We start from the raw sequence: 24,642 nt of genomic DNA on the forward strand, positions 1-24,642 counted from the left end.
AAGTTTGGTATGTAGAGTAAAAAACTAAATTAATTTTGTATTAATCTTTAGCAGAATCCATGGTTGTGGGTTCCCAAGATTCGGCTCGGCCGAACTTAGTACGCCTTTACTTATTCATGTCTGACTTATGGTTTTTGGGAGTTGTAAGGTCTGCCAGACGACATTCTATATTTGTATACCACGTTCGTACTTCGTTCCCAAATATCTTTCATTATACCCAGCACCATAGAATGGTGCTATACTAATCTCGTCATACCATTTGTGACACCTCGAAATATTGATGAGTGATCCCATACTGTATATGTCAAGACGATCCTGACATTCAGAGTCGATCTAGCCATGTCCGTTCGTCTTTCAAAATCACGATAACGGTCGCACGCGTTAAGCTAGCCGCTTGAGATGTTGCGCAGATACTTCTTATTGATGTAAGTCGTTGGGGATTGCAAACGGGCCATATCGGTTCAGATTTGGATATTGGCCTCCAAAAAAAAAACTGATACCCGGATTGGACTTCTAGAACCTATAGAAGCCTCAATTTTTTTCCGATTTAGCCGAAATTTGGAACAAAAACTTGTGTTATGACTTTCAACATTCATGCCATGTATTATCCGAATCGGTCTATAAACAGATATAGCCTTCATGTAAACGATACCTCGATTTGACGTCTTAAGCCCTCAGAAGCCTCGATTTGCATCCGATTTGGCTGAAATATGGAACAAGGACTTGTGTTATGACTTTCAACATTCATGCCATGTAAAATCCGTATCGGTCTATAAACAGATATAGCTTCCAAATAAAGGGTGATTTTTTTGAGGTTAGGATTTTCATGCATTAGTATTTGACAGATCACGTGGGATTTCAGACATGGTGTCAAAGAGAAAGATGCTCAGTATGCTTTGACATTTCATCATGAATAGACTTACTAACGAGCAACGCTTGCAAATCATTGAATTTTATTACCAAAATCAGTGTTCGGTTCGAAATGTGTTCAAATTTTGACAAATTTTGTTCAGCGATGAGGCTCATTTCTGGTTGAATGGCTACGTAAATAAGCAAAATTGCCGCATTTGGAGTGAAGAGCAACCAGAAGCCGTTCAAGAACTGCCCATGCATCCCGAAAAATGCACTGTTTGGTGTGGTTTGTACGCTGGTGGAATCATTGGACCGTATTTTTTCAAAGATGCTGTTGGACGCAACGTTACGGTGAATGAACACATTTCGAACCGAACACTGATTTTGGTAATAAAATTCTATGATTTGCAAGCGTTGCTCGTTAGTAAGTCTATTCATGATGAAATGTCAAAGCATACTGAGCATCTTTCTCTTTGACACCATGTCTGAAATCCCACGTGATCTGTCAAATACTAATGCATGAAAATCCTAACCTCAAAAAAATCACCCTTTACAAGGATCCCCGAAATTGGCTCTTTGAGCCCTTAGAAGCTTTTATTTTCATTCGATTTGGCTGAAATATGGAACAAAGACTTGAGTTATGACTGTCGACATCCATACACATACATCCATGATCCAAATCGGTCTATAAACAGATATAGCCCCCATATAAAATGATCCCCGGATTTGACTTCTTCAGCCCTAAGAAACCAAAATTTTCACCTGAATTGTATGTAATTTCGCCCAAAACCCTGTCTTATGTCATACTATACTAGCCGATACTAGCCGAACCGGGCCTGCTCCACTTCGCCTTCTTTAACTCTCTACTATCTTTTAAAGGTGGGGTCACTTTGCCCTGAATGTGAATATCGAACTTGTGCCATTGTAGCATATGTCCGCAATGACGCTGTATTGTTGTGATTGGTCTACATATCCATTGGGCGGGTTTTGTGCGGCCCCCGAGGCCCCAGACTACAACAATAGAAACCATGTTTTGTTTTTGGTGACGGTAGGTTACGTTAGGTTAGGCTGAAAAGAAGGTGCAGATATTAATCTGCCCCATGCCATTATAGACATACACCTGTGCCAGTAATCGGCTTGTTGTGCGCTCTAAAAACAAAAAAGTAACCTCAAAGAAAAAAAATTTAATTTTTGTCTCATTATTTTCCCCACATGCCCTACACATGCTTTCACTTGCCGCACCGATTTTGAAGAAGTGTGCTTGTAGTCTTAGGTGTCCCGTTATGACACCAAAAGCTATAATGACCTTCTTCTTACTACCTTTCAGTAATAGCCTCGTCCTCTCCCGACCCGGATCACTCGATAGGATTTTCGCCGTCCTACCAACTGTTTCGCTGTTCCACAGTCTAACTTGCGTTTGTCGTTCACGCGCTTAAATCGGACTGCGCCGACCTGAAAGGTCGGCGCAGGGCCGTTATGGCCCGGCACTTAAACGATGCTGATTGTGTCGTCATCAGAGAGGGTTTTAATCTCCTTCCTACATTCTTCGCTGACTGTAAGAAAAATTTCGAACAAATCGCATCACCAGTCTCCGAGATCTGGTGTTTTTAAAAATTAGGGTAATGAGAAGTTCTTTTTAGGAGAGCGATGGCATCTCAGACATTTCGACTCAAATATGGATATCAATTCGTGCAACACTAACAAATCCCTTTAATTTGATCCCCCTAAATTGCCATGGTCGGTAAATATGAACCGTTTGGAGGGTGTTTTGGGGCTGGGGTGGCCGACGATACTTTCCCCTGAAAATAGGTATTAAATTCGTTCTTCACTCCCAAATACCGCTGATTTGAACTCCAATTTGCCATAGTCGGATATGAGGTTCAATTTAGGGAGTATTCTTCTAAAGCACCCCCTAAACTGAACTTCATATGGCCCCAAAAACTTGGCTTCAGAATTGGATATCAAATTCGTTTTCTACTCTCAAATCTCAAAATTTGTGTCCCATATTGTTATAATGGGTCAATTAACCTATTTGACGTACTTTTAGGAGGAAAAGTGCCACCTGAACTTGAACACAAATGTTAATGTCATATTGTAATCTACTCCCAAACGGCCCGATGGGTACTAAGACCCAAATGTTAATACAATATTCGAATTCTATTTTCCAATACCTTTCATTTGATACCCATATTGTCCCGATCGGTCCACTTTTGATTTTGGATGGTGTTTTTGGTTAACGGGGGAGGGTCTGCCCTCCCTTCCGAAATCAACAAATTATAAAGCCTATTTCTTCTTCCTGTCCATATACGCAATCTACTCCCGAACACCTTTCATTTGAGTCCCATATTGTCATGATTGTCCAAAAAACCTATTTTAGGGGGTTTTGGGGTTTGGGCGGCCCCCTAGTTACTTGGACCCAATTTTTAATATGATATTCGTACTCTACTCCTGAATACCTTTCATTTCAGTTCCATATTGTCCCGATCGGTCTACTTTTACTTTTGGGTAGAACTTTTGGGGAAAGGGGAGGGTCCACCCCCAATATCAAAATTGTATATAGCCTATGTTTCCTTTCAGACCAAACTACACAATCTGTGAGCATTTCAAGGTAAGCGGTTCAGCCGTTTTTGAGTCTATACGGAACAAACAAACAAACCGACAAACAAACACAAATTGAATTTTATATGTAGGATAGGCCCCCCCTAAGTACCAATATCCCAATATGACTTCTTGATACCAAAATAATTCAAATACAAACTCAGTTAATAAGGGCACATTTTTAGCGGAATCCATGGTAATGGGTACCCAAGATTCTGTCCGGCCGAATTTATCACATTTTTACTTGTTTTGAGTTCAAATGGTCATGATCGGGTTACATGTCCATTTGGCAGGGTTTAAGAGTCGGGCGTTTAGTTTTGGACCGGAATGTTTTTATGTATCACTTCGTAATAGTGACCTACGAAATCGTGATTCTATATTGAGCTTCCGGTTCTTAATATCAAACTTTTGTTTTTGGACTAATATTAAGGAAACTTTTTAGAATGTGTCATAGATTACGATTGTGACAATCGTCCAAACCCGTGACCCACCCTAATGTTTATATCATTTATATGATCTGACGCAAGTTAACGTATGATAGCTATGATGTATGGCGTGAGACCACTTTGTGGCATACTATACCATACCATAACTTCAAGACGGAATCGATACACAAACATTAAAATTAACAAACAAACTACAACAAATTAATTGTACGTAGGCAAATTTTTGATATATTTATATTGTAGTAGATTTATATGCTGCTAGGAAACAATTGATACATTGTACACATTTGTAAAACATATATGTATTTCCTATCTATTATCAGCAAATGTTTGCAAAAGCATTTATATCACAAACTAAGCAAACTTTTATTTACATCCAAGACCAAAGAAATTTAATTGAAATAATTTTAGAATTAGTTGCCAAATGTATAGAGAGCTATCGAAAGTAAACACCTTGCTCTGTGGCCTTCATATGGGACACAAACATTTATCAAATATTTTGCAAAACAAAAACCACCAACAAATCCATCCTACTTTGACGAATTGAAGCATATACAAATTCACTTTCAATCACTGTGTTCTCACAAATCGTTTTCACTGATACAATCATGTCTCTAGTTGCTGTATAAGAAAAGCAAATTGAGATTGTCTTTCGCTGCGATCACCAAGCGGATACGTCATCGTTATCAAGTGACGTGTGGATATCACCGGTTTAAACCACCTTCAACTTGGCGGGAATGCCGACAAAACGTATAGCAAACAGATCGACAAACATCTATGGGATCGGATGTGATTGTTCGATGTGTTGTTCATCTTGGACTACTTTGCGCCTCTGCTGCACAGAGGAAAAAAGCAAAAACATTCGATTGAAAACAAATTCAAGAACATTTCTGAAGACAATCGCAAGAATTTTCAGATACAAGCGGTCTGGGGCGGCTAAAAACCGATGTGATAAGACTACAGCAGCGATCTTGACTCTTTCTCAAAGCAAAAATAAAGACATTGATTACTGAAGAGTACGATGAAAAACAAACGCAAATGCAGGTGGGTCAAAGTCCTATGCATTGTTGGGAGAAGTTTTAAGGGAGTATAGACTATTATGTACATGAACGAATTTTTTGTGCTCCGGGTAAGTTTGCCAAATCAAAATAGTTTGTAAACTCTTCAACATTTTAAGATATAGACTTTTGATCTTTCTGACCAATGTACATATTACAAAATGGTTCATTGTTGTGACTGAAATGATTGAAATGGCAATAAGTAAAAAGGCGTTAAATTCGGCTGGGCCAAACTTTGAATACCTGCCACTATGTATGTAAACCACCTTTCGTCATAATCCGGTTAAAAATGAATAACTTATGCCCCCATAGCTTTATCCAAATGTAGACCGATCTGAAGCATATACGACATGGAAGAAGCCTAACATAAATCACTGTATCAAATTTCAGCGAAATCGAATTATAAATACGCCTTTTAGGGAGCCAAGACTTTAAATCGAGAGATCGGTCTATATGGCAGCTATATCCAAATCTGGACCGATCTGGGCCAAATTGAAGAGAATGTCAAAGAGCCTTATACAACTCACTGTCCCAAATTTCGGCGAAATCACACAATAAATGCGACTTCTATGGGCCCAAGGCCTTAAATCGAGAGATTGGTCTATATGGCAGCTATATTCAAATCTGGACCGATCGGGGCCAAATTGAAGAGGGATGTCAAAGGCCCTAACACAACTCACTCTTCCAAATTTCAGAGAAATCGGACAATAAATGCGCCTTCTATGGCCCCAAAAACTTAAATCGGGAGATCGGTCTATATGGCAGCTATATCCAAATCTGGACCGATCTTGGCCAAATTCCAGAAAGATGTCGTGCGGCCTAACTCAACTCACTTCGGGAATTTCAGCAAAATCGGATAAGAAGTGTGGCCTTTTTGGCCCTAAGACCATAAATCGGCGGATCGGTCTATATGGGGGCTATATCAAGATATAGTCCGATATAAACCATCTTCGAAATTAACCTGCTTATGGACAAAAAAAGAATCTGTGCAAAGTTTCAGCACAATATCTCTATTTTTAAAGGCTGTAACGTGTATTCAACAGACAGACGGTCAGACGGACGGACATGGCTAGATCGTGTAAGACTTTTACAATGATCTAAAATTTGTATACTTTATAGGAACGGAAATGGATATTCCGATGTGTTGCAAATGGAATGACAAAATAAATATACCCCCATCCTTCGGTGGGGTTATAAAATTAATTTATTTTTGTTGTTTTATGGATTTTTTGCAAGAAATTTGGCTACCTCTGCATAATCTGCTCTTCAAAATAATATACTTGAACACAACTACTAAAAATACCGGTGTTCTTCAATACCTGGAGGCGACAATGTGCACCGATCCAAGTATAGTCAATATCGGTTCACAGCATCATTCCATAAAAAGCATTCTTTCAATTCGACTTGTAACAAAGCCAACGAAAGCGGGGATTTAAAGGTCACATGGTCCATTAAGTTCAATCTCTCAAATGTGCTTTGCTTTGTTAAAATCGACCCTTTCTTTAATTTCCACATAGCAAAGAAGTTAAGGTTCACAGCTTCATAGTTTATTTTTGTTTAGGTTAGTTATAAGTGGCAGTCTGCCATCAGACTCACTTAGAAGTTTTAGTCCATTGTGATACCACAGGAACAGAAGAAGCAAGATTCCTTCTAGTTCCTACCGTTGAAACATCCAGATCGCGTTAGAAAGCCAAACAACTTGCGAGTGTTCACATCCGTCAAATCAGACAGGTTCTTAAAGAAATGAGAACCTAAAGTGGAACTAGTTCGGACTGCCAGTGCGGGACATACACACAGAAGGTGTTCTATAGTCTCTTCTTCTTCGATGTCCTCTCAGCTTCTGCAAAAGTCGTTACTGGTAACCTTCATTTTGTTTAGTCATAAATAAATTATTTTCTATGTTGCCTTAATATGACGGGGTGAATGGACCCTATTTCCAAATGTTCGATTTTGGATCCTTTCGTTTGAAAACCAACTTGTCTCTTTCGTTTTACTGTATCTTCCATAATGAAATGAGGGTATACATTTCGTTTGTAACACTTCAAAATATTGATCTGCGACCCTAAAAAGTTTATACATTCTTGACATACTGGGCCAATCTAGCCACATGGCCATGTCTATCTGTCGAAATCACCATAGCGAACGAACGAATGAAGATTAGCTACTTGAAAATTTCCACAGATACTTCTTATTGATGCAGTTCGTTGGGGATTGCAAATGGACCATATCGCTTCATATTTGGATATAGCCTCCATATAAACCGATCGATAAATATGACTTCTCAAGATCTTAGAGGGCGCAATTCGTATTGGATTTGACTTATGACTTCCAACATACGGGCCATTTATGGTTTGAATCAGGCCATATCCTGTTATAGCTGCATTATGAATTGTTTTAACGATTATGCTTCTGGAGCCCGTATACACTTAATGTTTTACCTCCCATTATCCTTTTTATACCCATCACCAAAAGATAGGGGTATATCCATTTTGGTGGCCACCGTAGCGCAGAGGTTAGCATGTCCGCTGAACGCCTAGGTTCGAATCCTGGCGAGACCATAAAAAAAAATTTTTCAGCGGTCGTTTTCCCCTCCTAATGCTGGCAACATTTGTGAGGTACTATGTCATGTAAAGCTTTTCCCCAAAGAGGTGTCGCACTGCCTCACGCCGTTCGGACTCGGCTATAAAAAGAGGCCTCTTATCATTGAGCGGCCAAATGACCGGTCCCGAAATAAAATGTTCACCGAACTTGCCTCTCAATAAGTCTATTGTTACGCGTACTGTGTGGCTCGTGGCACCGTCTTGTTGAAACCACATGTCATGCAAGTCAAGCTCTTGCCTTTTTTTTCAAAAAAAAAGTTAAATATCGTCTCACGGTAGCGCTCACCAGTTACGTAACGATTCACATTATCTTTGAAGAAGTACGATCCAATGATGCCACCAGCACATAAACCGCACCAAGCTGTGAATTTTTCTTAATGCATTGGTAAGTCTTGCAATGTTTATGGCTGATCTTCACTCCAAAATCGCCAATTCTGATTGTTTACGTATCTAATGAGCCAAAAATGAGTTTCGTCGTAAAATGGAAGAGCACGCGATTAACTTTCTTAACAGAGCACGCTTTTTGATATGAAAATTCAATAATTTGCAAGCGTTGTTCGTTTGTAAGACGATTCATGGTTAAATTATAGACCAAACTGAAGATGTGTGACAGTGGAGCAAAACACAAACGCCAAAAAAATCTAAAACGATCTAGTCATGGCCGTCCGTTCATCTGTCTGTCTGTTGAAATCACCCTACAGTCTTTACAATTGGGGATACTGGGCTAAAACTTTGCAGAAATTCATTTTTTATCCATAGCCAGGTTAAGTTCAAAGATAGGTTATATCGGACTATATCTTGATATAGCCCCCATATAGGCCGATCTGCCGACTTAAGGTCTTTTAATCCCATTGAAGTGGGATAAGAGGATAGTGAGCTATGTTATGTATAACAAGAAAAAGGAAAAAAAAAATACTTTTTTTCATAAAAAAAAAATTTTTTAAAATCGAAGGGGGCATAAATGGTTCAAAATGTGTAAGTTTTTTCTAGTAATTCTTGCGCAAGAGGTGTTTCTTTGGGATGTTTTGTTGGGACTTCCAACAGCTGCACCAAGTATGGTTCAAATCTGTTTATAACCTAATATATAAACCGATCTCCCGATTTTATTTGAAATTTTACATGTGGTGTTCTGTTATGACTTCCAACAAATGTGCCAAGTACGGTCCAAATCGGTCTATAACTCCCATATAAACCAATCTCCTGATTTGACTTCTTGAGCCCTTGCAACCGCGATTTTTGTCCGATTTGGCTGAAATTTTGCATGTGGGGTGTTGTTATGACTTCCAATAACCGTGTCAAGTACGGTCCAAATCGGTCTAAAACCTGATATAGCTCCCATATAAACCAATCTCCCGATTTGACTTCTTGACCCCTACAAGTCCCGATTTTTGTCCAATTTGGCTGAAATTTTGCATGTAGTGTTCCGTTATCACTTCCAACAACCGGCCCAAATACGGTCAAAATCGGTCTATAACCTGATATAGCTCCCATATAGAACGATCTCTCTATTCGACTTCTTGAGCCCTTACAAGCCGCAATTTTTGTCCGATTTGGCTGAAATTTTGTATGCGGTGCTCTGTTGCGACTTCCAACAACTTTCCCAAATATGGTTCAAATCAGTCTATAACCGTATATAGCTCCCATGTAAACCGGTCTCTCGATCATCCTTGTTCGGTTCCTAGAAGCTTTAATTTTTACTGGTTTCTACAGAAGTTTGGTATGTAGAATAAAATTATGCCCTTCAACTACATTAAGTTTGTAAAACTTGTTTGCAGAATCCATGATGGTGGGTTCCCAAGATTCGGTCCGACCGAACTTAGCACGCTTGTACTTGTAAGAGTTTTTCGAGTGGTTAACGTAAATTGCAAACCTTTTTCACAATAATTTAGGATTGGCGATTTCAAAACCTAGAAATGACCAACCCGGTCTATTTAATATAGGGGTTATCTCTCATTGATAGGTCATATATACAGCGCAAATTTGAACTACAAAATGTAGTGCCATTTTATGTCAGCTTCGCAAATGCAGTTTTCGATATAGATTTCTTTATTTCTTGTTTTTTTTTTCATGAGTTTTAAATTTGTTTTCAAATTTTATGTAATTGAGTTGTAAAGTTGAATTTCTAAAATATCCATTTGAGCGTTTGTTTATGTTTTTTTTTACAGTAATAGGCATAGTTAGTTGTATTTTCTTGCTGCCGTGGTCGAGGTCTGCCTATTTCTGGTTATATCACGAAGAATTTCAAAACACCATTCATAATAAAATCCAGTTTTTTCCCAACAAGTCTGACAAATTTTTCATCTAACACACACACACACACTCACACCCACAGCACACATACCATATCGATTATAATTTGAATATTCAAGACTGGCGTTAGTTTGTTTTACTGTTATCAACAAAAATAAATCCACCAAAACAAATTATCGAAGCCATAGACAAGAGTCCGGCATAAAAGAGTTTTTCAAGAAAAATACATAGACACAATAGAGCAGAATGTTAAAAAAAACTAATCTGTGTGGTGTAAGGTATTGACTGGCCCAACATAGCTTCCATGGCTTATCTCTTATTTCTTATTTGTATATGGTCACTCTTATTCTTTCTCTTGCTTGCCATCTGAACGAACAACCAACCATCACCAGCATACGCTGTGAGCTGAGAGTAAATTCTGATCGGTTATTGTAGCTGACTTCACTCTCGATTACACACATTTAGGTAGAGATCGTACATTGTCGTTGTTTCTCTCGTTATTGTTGTTGTTGTTGCTGCTAGGGTGCTGCTATAGCTGTTGTTATTTTGTTTTTCAAAATTTTCTGTTTGAAAACAAAATTTTGAAAATTCAGATTCATCTGAACCGTTCGCCTGTTAAGTCGTCGATCGCCTGTCAAGTTTCGTTACGTTAATTTTATTGAAGTAGCATGTTCCGTGGTAGTCTTTAATAACCGTTTAAAAATTATATTCTTTGATCAGACATAAATAACAACACAAAAATAATTGGAGTTTGAAAATTAAACTCAAGTGGAGAATAATTCGTAACGCGGAGTACAACAAAGAATGGTGGGCATATTTCTTTAATTGAATTCATAAAAAGTACATTGACTGCCCAAGCTGCATGTAATGCGTTCGTTGAGTTTGTTGTGGTCTCTTTTTTTTTGTCCTATGTTGTTATCAGATGAAAATGCATAAAAGATGAAGTAATGAATATTCAAGTGTTTTTGAATAAATTTGCTGTTATGTTAATTTTTATTTGAAAACCAGTTTAAACATTTCTGTGCCAGTGAAAATAATTAAAATTTTAATGTTTGGCTGAATAAAAAATTTATTTAAAAAAAATTTTATTTGTGTCAGTTGAAAACAAGTTCAATTATCATATTCATCATAATATTTGGTCATTGTGAATAAAAACAAAAGAAAATGTTTGTCAAAAACAAAAGTAACCATAAAACAAGTAAAGCGTGCTAAGTTCGACCGGGCCAAATCTTGGGAATCCATCACCAAGGATTCTGCTAAAAATTTATACATACTTTATTATATTCTACATGCCAAACTTCTATCAAACCAGCAAAAATTAGGAACCGAACAAGAATATGGGAGCTATATCAGGTTATTGACTGATTTGGATCGTATTTCGCACAGTTGTTGGAAGTCATAACAAAACATTACAAACTCAATTTCAGCCCGATTTAGACCGTTCTTGGCACAGTTGTTGAAAGTCATAACAGAACACCATGTGCAAAAATTCAGCGAAATCGGTCAAGAAGTCGAATCGGAAGATCGGTTTACATGGGAGCTTTATCAGGTTATACACCGATTTAGACCCTTCTTGGCACAGTTGTTGGAAATCATAACAGAACATTACATGCAAAATTTCAGCCAAATCGGGCAAAAAATGCAGCTTGTAAGGGCTCAAGAAGTCAAATCGGGAGATCGGCTTATATGGGAGCTATATCAGGTTATAAACTGATTTACACCGTATTTGGCACAGTTGTTGGAAGTCATAACAGAACACCACATGCAAAATTTCAGCCAAATCGGACAAAACTTGCGGCTTCCAGAGGCTAAAGAAGACAAATCGGGAGATCGGTTTAGATGGGAGCTATTTCAGATTCTTTACCGAGCTATATCAGGTTATAAACTGATTTACACCGTATTTGGCACAGTTGTTGAAAGCCAAAACAAAACACTACACGTAAGATTTCAGCCAAATTGGAAAAAAATGCGGCTTCCAGAGTCTAATGAAGTCAAATCGGGAGATCGGTTAATGTGGGAGCTATATCCAAATCTGAACCGATATGGCCCATTTGCAATCCCCAACGACCTACATCAATATAAAGTATCTGTGCAAAATTTCAAGCGGCTGGATTTACGCCTTCGACCGAAATCGTGATTTCGACAGAAGGACGGACATGGCTAGTTCGAATCAGAAAGTCGAGACGATTCAGAATATATAAACTTTATGGGGTTCTAGATCAATATTTCGAGGTTTTACAAACGGAATGACTAGATTAGTATCCCCCATCCTATGGTGGAGGGTATAAAAATCAGGAGGTTGATTTAAGTAGACGCCATATAAATGCACAGACCGAATAAAACTAAATTTAATAAAGTAAGATGGAAAACATGAGAAACATTTTTGTACAACATTTTAGCCCAATCAGATGAAAATAGCGCCCTCTATAGGCGAAATGTATCATAAAGGATACATTCAGTGTCGTACCGCATATTTTTGTTAAGTTTTGCAAAAAATTTAACTTTGCCAAGAGTATCGATAGGAAAATTATCGATCAAAATTCAGACAAAAACTAAAATCGATATTTGGCCAGCTCTATCTCGCAGGTCTATAGCGCAAGAGTTGCCTTTTTCACTCTTTCCAAAATGGTGGATTTTGCGTCTTCAAAATAGTCTTTCCTATCAAAGAGACAGATGTCACCGTGGGAAGCTAATACCTTCCGTCTTTATCGAATTAATGACTAGACCACTTTTGGCTACAACTATAGAAAAAAGTCTTCTAATAATAGCAAACATTGTCTGCCAACTGTTTGTAGTTAATTTCCATTAATTTCGCCAATAGTTGATGTTATTGGAAAATGTTTGCAATGTAAGAATAGCAGGCCGACAGCTAAAATGGCAGCTGCTCCATTTAAAATGGGATTGTTAGAAGGAATTTTTATAATTATGCCAGCTGGGCAGGGCCCGTTCCGCTGCGCCTTCTTCCACTCTCTTATTTTATCTGAGCGCTATACTGGTACGGTCAGGAAATAAGTCCAGTTTGGGGGTACTGGTACGCCGTTTCAGATATATTGAGCCCCTTATTGCAATAGTGGGCAAACATGGCCGGTTTGAAGGGAGTTTAGGGGGCAGAGACTGAAATAATATCCGCATCGTACTAGAACTCGATTTTGTTTGAGCCCCATAACGTCAACCATTTTGAAGGTGACGATCAAGATATTCAGGGCTACGAGTCTCGATCAGATAGTTAATTTTTTGTTTTTGTGTTGGTTATCTACATTCAAAATCATATTTCAAAGCTACAATTTGGGCACGTAGATACCTTGGATCAAATTCTTGTAACATACTAGCTGAACCCGGCCCGCTCCGCTGCGCCTTCTTTTACTTTATATGGAACAAAATTATCCTTTGAATATTAATTTTCGTGAATTGCCATGCTACGATAATGGAGTTTATGGGATGAAGCGTCCCCAAACCCTTGACCCCAACAATTGGTTATGAAATTAGTTTTCCAATCTCAAATACCTTTCATTTAAGCCACATATTACCATGGTCGGTAAATTTGTACCCTTTGAGGAAGGGGCGGTGGCCCAAATACATCGTCACACATTTTAATATCCGATTCGTATTCTACTCCCAAATACCTTTATTTGAGCTCCATATGGGAAAGGGGTAGACCTCCAAAAAATTGATTCCGCAAGTGGGTATACATTTTGCGCTCTACTCCCCAATACCTGTCATTTGACAACCAGAAGCTCTTAGTCCTAAATAGAAACTTTTTTCCGAAGATTGATATCAGATTCGTGCTTAACTCCCAAAGACCTTTCATTTAAGTCCCATATTGATATGTCCTCTTTGGGGCATGTTTTTGAGAAGGGGCGGCCGCCCAAACACTTGGTCCCACATTTGGATATCAGATTCGTATTTTACACTCAAATAGCTTTTATTTAAGCCCCATATTGCCATGGTCAGTGTTTTGGGGGATGGATGGACCCCCAGAAACTTGGTCCCACATTTGGATATCAAATTCGTATTCTACTCGTAAACACCTTTCATTTGAGTCCCATATTGCCATGGCGGGTAAATATGTCTGATTAAGGGGTGTTTTGGGGGTTGCGGTGGTCCCACAAATACTTGGTTCGACAATTAGATATCAGATACGTTTTCTGATCTTAAATACCTTTTTGTAGCTTTTGGGAGTGGGGCGGCCCCCAGGTACCCCATCCGAAATTTGGATACCAAATTTTTGTTTTTTGGTAAGAAAATAAGGCACACAAAATTTCGCTTAAAGCGCACCACCCATGTCCGAGATCTGACGTTTCTAAAAATTAGGGTAAGGGTGAGGGTCCGCCCCCCCTTCAGATATCAAAAAATGTAGTATCCTATTTTCACCACGGGATCATAATGCACCATCTGTGAAAATTTCGAGAAAATCGGTTCAGCCGTTTCTGAGTCTATAAGGAACACACAAACAAATAAACTGACAAACAAACACAAATTGATTTTTATATATAAGATGTCCACTCAACTTCCAAACACCTTTCATTGAAACCCATATTGTCTCAATTGGTAAATATGTCCTGCTGGGGGGTTTTGGGGGTGGGTATGCACCTCAGACTCCAAGAAATTCATTTTTATGTCAGATTTGTACTCTACTTTAAACACCTTTCATTTGATTCCCATATTGCCCAAAGCGATCAAAGTGTCCCCTTTGGTGGAGTTTTGGGGTGGGGAACCCCCCCGACACTTAAGGTGGCATTTTTATACCAAGTTCCTACTCTACTCTTAAATACCTCTCATTTGATACCCATATTGCCCAAAGCGGTAAAAGTGTCCTTTTGGGTGATGTTTTTGGGGGGTGGGGAGCCCCCAAATATTGAGCGAATATTCTGACCAAAAATATAACCAAGCACACCATATGAAAAATTTCTTTGAGTGTATTTTGTATCAACTCATATTTAGGCAAAGATTATAAAAATATGTCACACCAAAAACCAGTCGACACGAAGCGTTCTTTTAGATCGTAAATGCAAATGTCACTTATGTTGTTGTTATCGTACAATCTTCTCGCTTTTTTGTGTTAACTCAGCCAACATCTGCGTCACTTGGCCTAATTATCCTAGACTAATTATAAAATTATGCATTGGAATTATGCAAATCAGTTGTACTTCAACTACTACTAGGCATTGTTGTTATTCGGAATTTGTGTGCATTGCTCGAATATTTTCTAATTAGTATTCATCTCTTTTTTTGCAATTTCTTTCCAGAGCTTGTAAACGTAGTGCAAATTATACTATACGGAATACGGATTACATATACGAGAACTACGTAGAACAGCAATCCTCAAACCTCGTGCCAAAACACCACCCTTGGTAGCAGTTGGCTCGATTTAAAGTGAAGTGATTCAGTTGTCATATAGGCAATTCAGTGAATATTCTCTACAACAATTGCATAATAATTATAAATAAATTCAAAACATCAACGAATTTCAACAACTACAAACAATAGAATAACATCAGAAATCATGGTTTCCACCAACGCTTATAAAATGCTGCTGAATATTGCTGTTATAGTGGCTGTTATAACATCTCAATGTTTGTCAGGTAAATATTTACAAAATAGAATTCGCCTAGTCTATGGCAAATGTTGCACACTGGTAGCAATAGTACAAAAACTCCTTAATTAAAGTGAGTGATGAAAAACTGCTAAACATCGAAAAAAAAAATATATATAAAAAATTTTGGTATTTTCAAATATCTTTAGTTAAAATTTTTTATTGCTAATGTCATAATTTTTCCATAAAAATAATTTGTCAATCTTTGCTAATTTTTAATGTGTTGTTTGTGTATATAATAAGTATACATCGATTTACAATGCATTTAGTCATATCATATGATTCGCATATAGTCGTTTGGATTCATCGAAAAATGTTCAATAAGCTGTAACAAATTGGTGAAAAGTCGAATTGTCAGCCGTTTAAATGCTAGTGAGCATTTAAATCGGCAACTTCGACCTGAATGCGGATATCGAATTCGTGCCATTGTAGCCTATGACGCGTATGAATCCTGGCGAGAACATCGAACAAAACGGTGTTTGTCCCCTCTTAATGTTGACGACATTTGCGAGGTACAATGCCATGCATGGTCATTTGAAAAATTTTCCCCAAAGAGGTGGAGTTATCAAAGTCGTTTTTTATTCCCAACGGAAATGAAGTTCAGTTTAGGGAGTGCTTTAGAGTGTACCCCAAAACATTTGGCACCAAAATTGGATACAGAAGTCGTTTTCTACTCTAAAATACCTCTCATTTGAGTCCCATATTGTCATAATGGGTCAAATAAACGATTTGACGTATCTTTAGGGGGAAAGACAGTTTTAATGTCATATTCGTAATCTACTCTCTAATACCTTTCATTTGAGTCCCATATTGCCATGGTCGGCTAATATGCTCATTTGGGGGAATTTGGGGGTGGGCGACCTCCCACTACTTACACCTAATGTTTTATGCCATATTTGTAATCTACTGCCTAATACTTTTCATTTGAGTCCCATATTGACATGAGGGTTGGGAGGGCCCGCTGAGTACTTGGACCCAAATTTTAATACCATAATCGTTTTCTGGTCTCCAATACCTTTGATACCCTTATTGCGCCCATCAGCCAACTTTCGGATATGGGTGGCGTTTTTTGAGTAAGGGGAAGAGTCCGCCTCCACCCGATATCTAAAAATTATATAGCCTATGTTTCCTTCCAGACAAACGCACACAATCTACGAAAATTTTAAGAAAATCGGTTCAGCCAAGTATCATATAGTCATAATGGGTCTAATGGCGTTTTTGAGAGGTGGCGTGACGCCCTATACTTCGATCTGATTTTGTATGCCAGATTCGCAATCTACTCCCGAGTACCTTTTATTTGATCCCCATATTGAAATGAACTTCCAATATGTCTGTTTGGGGGAGTTTTGAGGTTGGGGCGGCCCGATGGGTACTTAGACTCAAATTTAAATACCTTATTCGTATTATACTCTCCAATACCTTTCATTTGATACCTATACTGTGCCGATCGGTCCACTTTTGATATTGGGTTGTGTCTTTAGCATAAGGGGGAGGGTCCGTCCCCTTTCGGATACCGAAAAATTATATAGCCTATGTTTCCTTGCAGGCCAACCTACACAATATGCGAAAATTTCGAGAAAATCGGTTCTGCCGTTTTACAGTCTATACGGAACAAATAAACCGAGTCCCATATATCCATGATTGGCTAATGTGCCCATTTTAGGCGTTTTTGTGGGGGGTGGGGTGACCCCCTATACTTCGACATGAATTTGTATACCAGATTCGTTATCTACTCCCGCATACTTTTCATTTGATACCCATATTGTCCTTATCGCTGTACTTTTGATTTTGGGTGGTGTTTTTGGGGTAACGGTGGAGGGTACGCCCCTTACGTTATCAATAAATTATAAAGCCTCCTCCTACTTCCTGATCATATTCGTAATCTACTTCTGAATACCTTTCATTTGAGTCCCATATTGTAATGATCGTCAAATAAACCTATTTAAGGGGTTTTAGGGCTGGGGCTGCCACCCAGGTACTTCGACCCAACTTTTATTATGAACCTCGTACTCTACTCTTGAATTCCTTTCATTTGAATCCCAAATAATCCCGATCGGTCCACTTTTGGGCAGTACTTTTGGGGTAAGGGGAGGGTCCGCTCCCCTTACGATATCAATAAATTATTTAGCCTATGTTTCTTTCCAGACCAACCTACATAATCTGCGAAAATTTCAAGGAAACAAACAAACACAAATTCATTTTTATATATAAGAAGATTTTGAGTGGAATATTTTTGCACATGCCTTCATTGAGCCTGTAATTTGTATTCCCTTAGAACATTCTTTACGACCATTCTTAAATTTCCAAATACCCTTTCGGTTCATCTGCGTTCTTCTGTGTTTTTCAAGGCTTTTCGGTTTTGAAACCCAAAAAGTCATTTTCTGCACCAAAAAAAGGGGAACGAGGGAATTCCTATCTTCGATTTATTTTCAGTTTGCTTGGCGAAGGGGAAGGCCGGTTTGGAGGCACCCCATGCACGAGCCCCAGAAACGGACTTAACATTCGTGTCCTGGGTCATTTTTGGGGGTATGAAATAAATTAGATTTTTTTGCGATTTTCTCCGTAAAATGCACTTAAGCCCCCGATTTTGCTGAAATTTAGCATGGTAAGACGTGTTAGGACCCTCGATATCCATAGATGTGGATATATTTCTGCCGGATGTACACAATTTTGCTGAAATTTAGCAATGTAAGCGGTGTTAGCTTCATCGGCGTCCGTGCCGAGTGTTGTTCAAATCGGACCTTATTTGAATATAGCCCCCATAAAAACGAAACACCCGATATATGGTCTTTCCTCCAAAAAATGTGTATTTATTACCTGATTTGCTGTACAGTACAGTGGTATTAGGCCCCTACACTCCCTTCTCAAATATGGAAGAGATCACATAATTTTTGGATATAGCTGCCATATAAACCAATCCAATTTAGTATAAAGAGCATGCCAATATCAAGGGAAGGTTGGTGGAGACTGCCCTGCACGAGGTTGTGCTTCAAATAGAAGAATCCTTCGATGCCAAAACTTACACCGTGGCGGTATGCATTTACATAGAGGGGGCTTTTAACAATGTGCGGACCGACACACTGATCCAATCCCTAAACCAGTACCGGGTGGACCCGGTCCTTAGAAACTGGATAAACCATATGGTAAGGAACAGGTGAATAAATTGTGTGTCCTATGACATAAATATAAGGGAGAAAATGGCACAAGGCACGCCACAGGAGGCATTTTATCGCCACTCCTATGAGGGACCACCATAAATGACCTATTAAGGATGCTGACTGAGGAGGGATTTGAACCTGTCTGCTACGCAGACTATGTTATAATACTTCTAAGGGGTAAGGATCCGAACCAGCTATGCAGAAGGGCCAAAAGGGTCTTGCATATGGCATATAACTGGGTTAGACCCAGAGGTCTCAATGTTAACTCAGAGAAGAATGAAATATGCCTGTTCACGAAGAAGACGAAGGTGGGCCAATTTAATGCACCACGTTTCTTCAATAAGACGATTTCGATATCTAACAAGGTCAAATACTTAGATATGATCTTGGACAGGAAACTGAATTGGAAGTGTCACATTCAGGAGCGTACGGAGAAGGCTCACAGATATTGGGCACTATGTAGACGGGCCGTAGGCTCGAAATGGGGCCTGAATCCGGGGATAGTCCACTGGCCCTACAGGAGCATAATTGACCTATACTTGCGCCACAGTAGTTTTGTGGACTGCTATGGGGAAAAATTGTAATATAAGGACCAAACAACAGGTTCAGAGAACATGTTGTCTTGAGATAGGCAGAGAGATGAGAACCACGCCCACTAGGGCACTGAAGACTATTCTAGATATCCGATCCATTGACATACAGATTAAGTGTGAGGCAGCCACTGGGGCTATAAGACTTAAGGTGATGGGAGAATGGATTGAGGATGGGAGCAGCTCATACCATGGTGGTATAATCGAGGCGACGATAGGAAACCTGGAAGGAAGGGAAGAGATTTCCGATCGGATACCTGAGATGAACCTTGAAGTCGAATGCGAGGCACTGCTGCCATCGGCACAGTCTTGGATTGACGGAACCCTAGTATTGCCATGTGGAAGATCATTTTACACGGATGGATCAAAGCTAAAGGACAGAGTGGGTCTGGGGGTCTACATTGAGAATCCAGGAACTGAGATCAGTTTTAGAATGCCTGACCATAATACGTTCCTGCAGGCGGAGATCCGGGCGATCACGGAATGCGTGAAGTGGTGTGGTGCTAACGCGAGGACGTCGAGGGTGAACATCTATACCGACAATAAAATGGTCATAAGGGCAATAACAAACAGGACAGTAAGGTCACGAACAGATTTGTAGTGAAAGAAAGAGATTAACGCCTTCTCTGAGGATGGACAATTCTGCATCGATTGGGTGCCGGGGCATAACGGAGTAAGGGGAAACGAAAGGACATACGATTTGGCCGTTAAAGCCAATCTTCGTCAATAACTTGGTGAACCCGAAGCCTTTCGGGCCGACGCAGTTAGAGTTAAGGGAGTGGGCGAGGAATGCTCATGCAACGCTGTGGAACAGCGAAACGGCGAAACGATCGTGAGAAGACGCGGCTTTTACAGAAAGGAAATAAGAAGGAGGTCATTATAGTTATTGGTATCATATCGGGACACATAGGACTATGAACTCACTTATGTAAAATCGGTGCGGCAAGTAATAGCATGTGAAGGGCATGTGGGGAAGACGTTCCATTGTCATTGCCTGGTTTTCGCGTCTAAACGATAGCGGCACTTAGGGGGAGATACAATATCAGACATGTACCAACTTAGGGGGCGAGGAATGCTCATGCAACCCTGTGGAACAGCGAAACGATCGGTAGGACGGCAAAAATCCTATGGGGGGATCTAGATCGTGAGAAGACAAGGCTATTACTGAAACGAAGTAAGAAGGAGGTCAGTATAGTTATTGGTATCATATCGGGACACATAGGACTATGAACTCAATTATGTAAAATCGGTGCGGCAAGTAATAGCATGTGAAGGACATGCGGGCAAGACGTTGGAGCATTTCCATTGTCATTGCTGGTTTTCGCTTTTAACCGATAACGGCACTTAGGTGGAGATACCATATCAGACATGTACCAACTTGGGGGAGTGGTATTGAAAACAATAAGGGATTTTGTAAGTAGCACGGAATTCCTAACTTAAAATTTTCTTTGTAGAGGTTACTTTTTTGTATTTAGAGCACACCACAAGCAGATTACTGGCTTAGGTGTATGTCCATAGTGAAATGGGGCGGATTAATATTTGCACCCTCTTTTTAATCGATTGAGTATAGCTCAGAGAGGAACATATTCCGATATAACCGCTATGGGCTTATAAATTTTGCAATCCATCACCAATTTTTTGGAAATGTGGTTAACATGGTGGGTATGCAAAGTTCTGCCCGCCGAACTTAATGTGTTTTTACTTTTTTTTTTTGAATTAAAAAAAAAATTCCCTTCAAATACTATTTTCCGAAATGTAACTTTATTTAACTAAGGAATAATTATGGTTGCCCAAAAAGTAATTGCGGACTTGTTAAAATAAAGTAAATGCATTTTTATTAAAACTTAGAATGAACTTTAGTCAAATGTACTTTTTTTTACACTTTTTTTCTAAAGCAAGCTAAAAGTTACAGCTGATAACTGACAGAAGAAAGAATGCAATTACAGAGTCACAAGCTGTGACAAAATTTGTCAACGCCGACTACATGAAAAATCCGCAATTACTTTTTGGGCAACCCAATATTTTGAGTTAAAAAAATATTTAATATGAATCTGATTGCTGCCTTACACTCAATACAAAAAACTGTTACATTTTAAGCACCTCTTTTTGTGGCAAATTTATGATCTAATAAATAACAAAGAAATGTCAAATATAGAAGCAAGTTAGCTAATATTTTCATGCCACTATTTCCGTTTACTTTTGTTTTGCTCCGGAAGCAGAGTATGGAATGTGAAAAGTCTGAAATGGTTACTAAGAATAGCTGCCAACATTTTTTGTGCTTAAATTATAAATCAATTATAAATTACCCAATGCTCAAAATAAGTTAAAGTTCAAATGTTACCAAACTAAAATATTTGTTACCACCTTGTGGATGAGAAGAATCAACAACCAGTACGGGCGAATATTAAATGCACTACACATATTTACTCCAAATTAGAAACTATACACATAAAGCAAAGTTTCTCATGCACATTCCATTAACGAACAGGGGCAAACTTTTCACATACCAATGAGTGCTGTCCGATTCAAGTTTAAGCTCAATTTGGCAATAAGTATTTTATTTCGATTTCCAACAACTGTACCAAGTATGGTTCAAATCGGTTCATAACCTAAGATAGCTCCCATATTAACCAATCTCATATCTTGACTTCTTGAGCCGCTAGAACCCGCAATTATTATCCAATTAGGCTAAAATTTAGTACAATGACTTTTTCTGTGAACTTTAACATACGTGCCGAATATGGTCTAAATCGGTCCATAACATGATATTGTTCCCATATAAACCGATCTCCCGATTTTACTTCTCGAGCCCCTAAAGGGCGCAATTCTTACCCGAATAGGCTGAAATTTTTCTAACTGACTTCTACTTTGATCTCCAACATCCAAACCAGGTATGGCCTGAATCGATTCATAACCTGATATAGCTCCAATGGCATAGCAATTCTTATTCATTATCTTTTGTTTGTCTAAAAATAGATACCGGCCAAAGAACTTGACAAATGCGATCCATGGTGGAGGGTATATAAAATTCGGTCCGGCCGAACTTAGCACGCTTTTACTTTTTTATATTAAAAAAGTTTTGGTTATTTTCAGTTATCATGTTCTTGTAAAATAAAAGAAAACAATTAAAAGCGTGCTAAGTTCCGCCCGGCCGAATCTTATATACCCTCCACCATGGATCGCATTTTTCAAGTTCTTTAAATGGCCTTTTCATATAGAAAAACACCAGTCATAGAAAAACACCAACTCAAAAATTTCAGACAAATCGAATAAGAATTGCGACCTCCAGAGGCTCAAAAAACCAAACTGGGAGATCGGTTTATATGGCAGCTATATCGGGATATGGACATTTGCAAAATTTCAACTCTATTGAATATGAATTGCGCCTTCTAGAAGCCCAAGAAGTCTAATCGGGAGATCGGTTTATATGGCGGCTATATCAAGATATGGATATGGACTGATTTAGAGCATACTCGACACAGTTGTTGGAATTGGAAATAAAACACTTTATGCAAAATTTCGGCCAAATCAGATACGAATTGCGCCCTCTAGAAGTCAAGACCCAAGATCGGTTTATATGACAGCTATATCAGATTATAGACCAATTTGAACCATACTTAGCACAATTGTTGGAAGTCATAACGAAACACGTCATGCAAAATTTCAGACAAATCGGATAGGTATAGCACCCTCTAGAGGCTCTAGATGTCTAATCGGGAGATCTGTTTATATGGCGGCTATATGAGGTTATGCACTGATTTAGACTAAACTCGGCACAACTTTTGGGAGTCATACCAGAACATTTCATTCCAAATTTCAGCCAAATCGGATAAGAATTACGCTCTCTAGAAGTCAAGACCCAAGGTCGGGTGATATCGCAGCGTACTTGAAACAGTCGTTGGAATTAATACCGTAACACTACGTGCAAAATTTCAGCCAAATCGGATAAGAATTGCGCCCTCTAGAGGCTCTAGATGTCTAATCGGGAGATCGGTTTATATGGCGGCAATATCAGGTTATGGACTGATTTAGATTAAATTTGGCACAGTTATTGGGAGTCATATCGGGACATTTCATGCAAAATTTCAGCCAAATCGGATAAGAATTGCGCCCTCTAGAAGCTTTAGAAGTCAAGACCCCAGGGTAGTTTATATAGCAACTATATGAGGTTATCAACCGATTTAAGCGGTACTTGGCGCAGTTGTTGGAAGTTATATAAAAATCCAGGTGCAAGATCGGATAAGAATTGCGCCCTCTAGAAGTTCAAGGATATGGCATGGTATATATGGCAACTATATCATCAAAACATGGACCGATTTGGCCCATTTATAATCTTAACCGACCTACACTATTAAGAAGTATTTGTTCAAAATTTCAAGCGCCTAGCTTTACGCCTTCGAAAATTAGCGTGCTTTCGACAGACGGATGGACAAACGGACAGACATTTTTAGATCGATTTAAAATATGATGACGATCAAGAATATATAAACTTTATGGGGTCTTAGGCGCATATTTCGAAGTGTTAAAAACGGAAGAACGAAATAAGTATACCCCCATGCTATGGTGGAGGGTATAAAAATATATATTTTAGCAGCGGTATTCACAAAATTTAATCTTTATCTGAAACAGGTGTATTTGACCGATCTCCTCCCAGAAATATCAAATAAACTTATAACACCCACCCCCATAGGATGGGGGTATACTAATCTAGTCATTCCGTTTGTAATACAACGAAATATTGATCTAGAAACCCCATGTAGTACATAAATTCTTGATCGTCTCGACATCCTGAGTCGGTCTAGCCATGTCCTTCCGTCCGTCTGTCGAAATCATGATAGCGGGCGAACGCGTAAAGCTAGCCGCTTGAAATTTTGCACAGATACTCTATATCGATGTAGGTTGTTGGGGATTGCAAATGGGCCATATCGGTTCAGATTTAGATATAGCCCTCATATAAACCGATCTCCCGATTTGACTTCTTGAGGCCCTGAAAGACGCAATACTTGTCCAATTTGACTGAAATTTTGCATGTAGTGTACCTCTATGACTTCCAACAACTGTGCGAAATACGGTCCAAATCGGTCTATAACATGATATAGCTCCCATATAAACCGATCTCTCGATTTGACTTCTTGAGCCTCTGGAAGGCTCAATTTTCATCCAATTTGGCTAAAATTTTGCACATAGTGTTATGTTATGGCTTTCAACAGCTGTGCCAAGTGAGGTCTAAATCGGTCTATAACCTTATATAGCTCCCATATAAACCGATCTCCTGATTTGACATCTTGAAGCCGCAATTTTTGTCCGATTTGGCTGAAATTTTGTACAAAGTGTTCTGTTATGCTTTCCAACAGCTGTGCCAAGTGCGGTCTAAATCGGTCTATAATCTGATATAGCTCCCATATAATCCGATCTCCCGATTTGACATCTTGAGCCCCTGAAAGCCGCAATTTTCATCCAATTTGGCTAAAATTTTGCACATAGTGTTATGTTATGA

General features: G+C 39.0%; 1 protein-coding gene across 2 annotated transcripts in view; it reads left to right on the plus strand.

Annotated features, from left to right (window-relative positions):
- Window positions 1–10,390: 10,390 nt before the first annotated feature.
- The window catches only part of LOC106088072 (uncharacterized), a 48,459-nt gene continuing 34,207 nt past the window's right edge, over window positions 10,391–24,642 (plus strand). For both annotated transcript variants that reach the window (XM_013253372.2, XM_013253371.2), the window contains exons 1-2: window positions 10,391–10,611; window positions 15,051–15,386. In XM_013253372.2, the coding sequence (XP_013108826.1) occupies window positions 15,308–15,386 (79 nt within the window). In that variant the 5' untranslated portion in view covers window positions 10,391–10,611; window positions 15,051–15,307. The remainder of the gene's footprint in view (window positions 10,612–15,050; window positions 15,387–24,642) is intronic.

This window comes from Stomoxys calcitrans, chromosome 3 (assembly GCF_963082655.1).
Source record: "Stomoxys calcitrans chromosome 3, idStoCalc2.1, whole genome shotgun sequence".
NCBI classification, from domain to species: Eukaryota; Metazoa; Arthropoda; class Insecta; order Diptera; family Muscidae; genus Stomoxys; species Stomoxys calcitrans.